The following is a 6,000-nucleotide window of genomic DNA, read 5'->3' on the forward strand; positions in this document are numbered from 1 at the left end:
GATGTAAATGTTCAATTGTGAGTACTTGGGTTTTTCATTCTTGTTTCATTTCCTATATATAACTGCTAATGATTATTCTTTTTTTTAATGAGTCATTTCTTTACAGACTACAAAAAAGACATCCTAGAATAATATCTTTTCTTCATTCACATTTTGTAGTCAATTAATAAGTTAAGTAGGAGGATTTCCAAATGATAATGACTGTTGTGCAGAGGGTATGTGATGGAAGTAACTTGAGCTTAATATTCATCTACTGCTTTTTCTGCTGATTTCTTATCTGATCTCTGCTTTCAGAACCCTTTTTTCCACCCCCCAACTCAGTGAAATTCTTCTTATATCTGAACTGAATAATATAAATTTTATATCAAAGTGTTCAAAACTGATTTGCGTTTTAAAAGGAAAAACAAAGGAAAAGTGATGACTAGCTTATAATACACAAAGATTTGTATAAATTTCCTATTACTTTTATTTGTACTAAAAATACTGTTGTCTATTTATCCAGTAATTAAAGCTATTTGATTCTGCATGAAAATAAACAGCATATTTTCTTTAGCTATCTCTTTACTATATATCTATATCTATCTGTCATCTATCTGAGGAAGGCTCTATATCATGGTAGTTTAACACGTTTGGTTATTTATAGTCTTCTCCTGCCCCCTAAAGGCCTTAGTGTGTCTGTTTTACTTATACCATTTCATAATCAATGTATTTTTCAGTTCTTATACTTTTTTTAGTATTATATGTTTACAAAACCATACTGTTATATCTCCTAAGTGTTTTAGTTTTCTACTTAACTATGTATGTGACATTCCAAGCCAATATTTGGCTTTGCTTCAAGTGGTCTAAGTGATGGAAAAGCCATTATTGTATTAAGTCCAACTTTTCAGAAGAAGAAGGCATTATACTAACCAATGTGAATTTTTTTAGGACCTTTGGTGAAGAATAGTAAATTGATGAGTTCTTTTCCTAAGAGAGGAAATCTACTTGTATTTGCATTTATCAAGGTCCTTCGGCCATCATCCAGACTTCTCTTTGCCTTAGGTATAATCTGAGTTTGGACCTGTCAAATGGTTTGACACCATCATTGTAGAAACTATATTATCTCTTCATTGTGAGTTGCTCAGTATTGAGAGCAATAATTTAAATTATGTTTCTAAAACCTTTGTTTACTTTTGGTATCTTGTGTTCATAATTTTGTTGTATTTTCTCTTTTAAACAGGAATTAACTTGAAACATTTTTTTTGAAATATCAACATAATGAAAATAAATCTAATTTTGATTTATAATTTTTTCCATAAATTATACATTAATCGTATGTCATTACTGGTTGATCTTTTACATTAAATACATTTTATATCTAGGCCACTACATGTGTCTCATCAGATTCATCATTAAGAGTTTTAGCAGCTATGATCTGTTATCTCTCTGACAATAAGATCTGTGTTGTATGGTAGAATCTTCTGATTATGTATGCTAGTACTCAAACCTTTATATCCCTTATAACATTTTTATAGCAAAGTACATAAATAATTATAGGACTTGACTGGCAGAGGTGCGAAGTACTCCTGTACTTTCCTGTGTGACCAAATACTGAGTCATTGTTATTTTGCCCCTCTCATATCATCCTTAACTACCCAGGGGATAAACTGTATCTTCAGTACTTTCTTAGTAGATGGTTAGATGGGTGTAGCTAGCATAGATGGATGAAATCTGAGTTTGTCCCAGAGCAGGTAATATTTACTTTTTGTGAATCAGTTACCTATACTAAAAATTGAACGTAAGCAAGGATAATGAAAAACGTGTTCTGTGTCTGGGCAAAGTTTTGCAGTCTGCACTGCTACCATTGCCTATTAGCAATGGAAGGGGTCAGTACTTTTTCCGCTTGGTGATATTATGAAATACCTTTAAGGCTTTTACACAGAATTTAAGGTAAATTTAAGGTAAATGTATTTTTTTAAATTTCCTCCAGGAACACTGATATTCTTATTTGAAGATGACAACTTATAAAGTTTTATCAAAGTTTTTTTTTTTTAATTTATAACCATATATGTTATTTATTGAACTAAGGCATGTGCTTTTAGGCAAACCTGATTAGGCAATTGACTAGATTTTTTTTTTTTTCCTAATGCACCTTTATTAGTCAGTTAGTATATAGAGCCAGTTAATTATGTCAATATTAATTACTTCAAAATATGACTGTAAACTGAGCCCTGGATCCTTTGGGGAAAAAAGGAGAGAGAAAATGGCTGTTACACTGCCAAAATAAGAATGTTTAACTCTTAACATTTTGCATGTTCTTTTTCACAGGCCCAGTGCTTCTGCAGCAGAGGAACTCTAAGGGGGAATTGCCCTTGGATTATGTGGTATCATCTCAAGTCAAGGAAGAACTATTTGCTATCACAAAAATAGAAGATACAGTGGAGAACTTTCATGCACAAGCAGAGAAACATTTTTACCACCAGCAACTTGAATTTGGCTCATTTTTACTTAGTAGGATGTTGCTAAATTTTTGTTCAGTTTTTGGTTTGTCTTCAGAGCTCTTCTTAGCTTTCAGAGGATTAACTCATCTAAATGAGCTGCTTATACCTTGTCAGAATTATAAGGAAACCACTAGTGCTCGTACTGACTGGTTATTGGATCTTTATGCTAGAAATATAAAGACATTGCAGAAACTCCCAAATATTCTTAAGGAACTCCCTGAGAATTTAAAAGCGTGTCCTGGAGTACACACTGAGGCCTTATTGGTGACATTGGAAATGATGTGTCGGTCGGTCACTGAGTTTTCATGATGATGCCAGAAAATATGGGTCAGCTTTCTAAACCTGCTCAGCTTGCTTTGTCATTTATTAGGGACTTCATAGCTTATTAACAATTATAATTTCATTTATTTATTGACAGAATTTGCAGCCTTGCTGAATCTTAAAAGCACTTAAGGAACTTATCCAAAGCTATAGTATAGGCTTCTTTTTCCAGTGTGTAGAATTTAACTCAAAAGTAAAAATTAGTTTTGTTTGATATACATTGCTTTTATTAATCGTTATTATTTTTTGTTCTAAAAGTCATATTATTTATTTATATTGTACATGTAAAATTTTTTAATTTAAATATTTTTTCAAATCAAAATGTAATGTCCTCTCTTCTAGGTGTTCTGGGTCTTAGCATCATGGCAAGAATATTCATGCAAATGTGCACCTATAAACATGTAGCTCCCTGTTTCTTCTCTGTAGGCTGTTGGAATAAAATACTCAGTTTTATGTGTTTCTAAAATAAACATTTCACAATTCACAATAATATATTCTTTTGGTTTTTAAATTTAGTAAATGTGCTAATAGTTTGATCCCTTGATCTATTTTATTTTAGCAGTTCCTATAGAAAGTGTATTTCTACTCCATGTAACCACTATTCTGTAAGTGAAAACATTTTGCTTCATAATGTTTTATTAAATATTAAGATTATAAATGACAACAAAGTAAAGGATTTGAGATTATCTAAAATCTTAATGTACAGTATGAATTTACAGAGTAGTAACATTTCAATTTGCAGTTTTTCCTAATAGTAATTTGTAGTAAAACTTAAAGAAAGGATATGGATAATAATTACTTTTGAAACTGGAGTTGCTTTACTAGTGGGAATAAGTTACATTGTGATACAGCTGGAAAAGAAACATTAGAACTTCCATTTCCATTTTATGTTGCTAAAGTGATGATCTCACAGCAATTAATCTGCCAAAGAAGCACACTTTAGTTTTATTTTGGAAATAGATCTTTTAGCAGGATACAAATGCTGAGAGTCTTATTACTGGGTTTACAGTCTAAACTAAAAATTGCTACATTAGTTTATCAGCTCTGAATAAAAGTCAAGTTTTTTTCCTACATTTTTAAATCAGTAATTTTTTACACATACTGTTAAGAAGTATTAGTCGTTTCTAGTTAGCCTTCAAATGTGACGTCATACAACTCTCTTTTGATATTTATTGATACTTGCCAAAATATCAGAGAAAACATGACTAAGGAACATTATAATGCTCATAGAGAGTAAAGCGCTTCCCCAGATGATGTGTAAGAACATTTTTATTCCAAAGAGTAGCCACTTTACGTCACTTGTGAAGGCATGTGGAATAACATTTGCTTGGTAAACTAATAAAAACATAGACTTCGACATCAGACAGACATAGTTTCAAATCCTTGTGTAATTTCTTACTAACTGAATTACAAAGCAAGTTCCTTTCTGAGCTTTGGTTTTCTTACCTGTCCAGTGGAAATAACACCAGGTATCTTGGTCATGATAGAATTAAGTTATTAGCCGCTCACCTTATATGGCACTTAATAAACGTGACTTCCTTTTGCATTCTTAACTCCTCTTTTTAGTTATAACGAATCATTTAGATAGTAATTTCTTAAGTTGCTAATAATTCTAAGTTAATGAGATAATTAACTGCTAAGAAAAAGTAGATAATTAACTGCTAAGAAAAAGTAGTTTTCTAAATTAAATGTTCGCAAGAAATATTCATTTAGTTGCAATTAGTATTAATATTTCATAACTGTTCTGTCTGCCAATTTCTACAAGCCCTGCTGACATGAAATATTAAACACTCAAATGCCATTGAAGTCTCTACCTCAAGAAGGTGTCATTGCAGTTTGTACTTCTTCAAAAGTATAACTTGGCAAACAGATTACTGCTTTGTGGCCTAGTTAAAAATACCAATAAATGTATATGAATTTAAACCTGTAATAAGAAACTTTATTTCCCATATTACTTTTTATGTTTTATTTTAGAAAATATAATAATTGCCTCAAATTTATTTTAGATATAAAGTGGAAATTTTAATAGATAAAATTCATAGACTTTCTGACCCCTGGCATTTTAGCTGTAGGCATCTCAAAGTTGCAGCCACTGAAGAGAAGAGAAGGCTGGGTAATGCTGTTTATCATTGTGCTCTGCCAGATTTCATATCATAGTTCAATGGAGTTGTTTTTTTAGAAAAAAAAGAAAAGAAAAAAAAGGCCTATGAAAGCCCTTATTACAATAGAAAATAAAGCTTGGAAGGAGATTTCTGAGCTGTTAGATTCAGCTTTCTCCATGTGTAATCCCCACAAATATTTGGAATATAAAAGATTTTAGAATGTTTCCTGGCAGCTTTTTAGGAACGGTCTCTATGAAGTTTTCGAGCTTACTAGTTCTTAATTTCCCTACACATAATAAAGTGGTCCAAGTATATACAATTTTTGTAATTTCATTAAGTCCAAGATAACCAGAAAAACATTTGTCCTCATATAAATCAAATGCTAAATTAATCAGTGTTTTGAATTCATCGTTTCTTGAACACCTATTATGTACCAGGTGGTATGATTGACGGGCTGACTACAGTAAAAGAGGAAAAGCTTACATTCTAGGAAGGTAAGTCTAGTTTTATTGTCTTCTGTATAGGCTGTTGAAGAAAATTTCAGTTTGGGTGTTTCTTAAATTTACAGTAATAATTGGTGTTCTCGTTTCGTTTTAAATGTGAAGGGTCTGATAATTTAATCCTTTTGTCAGTGTGACTAGCAGTTTTAGAGTGAATAGAATGTGGTGTGTGCTTTTGCAATCTTAGTGAACCCCAGTACTCATTCCTAGATAAACACAAATGCATTAATGCTAGGATCCTTTATATAAACACTAGGAAATGTTTGCCATTTTTGTTTATTCTGTTGTAGAAAGTTAAATTAATACCTTCACAGGAAAATATTTTTGGTGGAATGTGCAATCCATATGCATTTACACACCTTTCCAGTTAAGTGATGAACTTGATGAGAGCCTGTCACTGTTGCCCCTTAATCAGTAGAAAGGGGTCATTTTTGAGTGACATGAGGCACTCTTTCCCTCAGGCGTTTATCACGTAGCTTCCACACCAGTCGCACCTCTTGCTGACGTGGAGCTTGCAAAATTCAGAATGATAATTGTTTTTATAACAAATGTGGATTGAGTTAGAAAGGTCAGTGATGGCATTATTGGAATTACGCT

General features: G+C 31.9%; 1 protein-coding gene across 1 annotated transcript in view; it reads left to right on the forward strand.

Moving 5' to 3' along the window:
• Positions 1 to 3,327, forward strand: part of SLF1 (SMC5-SMC6 complex localization factor 1) — a 60,164-nt gene extending 56,837 nt beyond the window's left edge. The window contains exon 21 of the mRNA XM_007197439.2: positions 2,308 to 3,327. Coding sequence (XP_007197501.1) covers positions 2,308 to 2,789 — 482 coding nt within the window. The 3' untranslated portion in view covers positions 2,790 to 3,327. The remainder of the gene's footprint in view (positions 1 to 2,307) is intronic.
• The last annotated feature ends 2,673 nt before the right edge of the window (positions 3,328 to 6,000 follow it).

Source organism: Balaenoptera acutorostrata, chromosome 2 (genome assembly GCF_949987535.1).
Source record: "Balaenoptera acutorostrata chromosome 2, mBalAcu1.1, whole genome shotgun sequence".
In the NCBI taxonomy this organism is placed as follows: Eukaryota; Metazoa; Chordata; class Mammalia; order Artiodactyla; family Balaenopteridae; genus Balaenoptera; species Balaenoptera acutorostrata.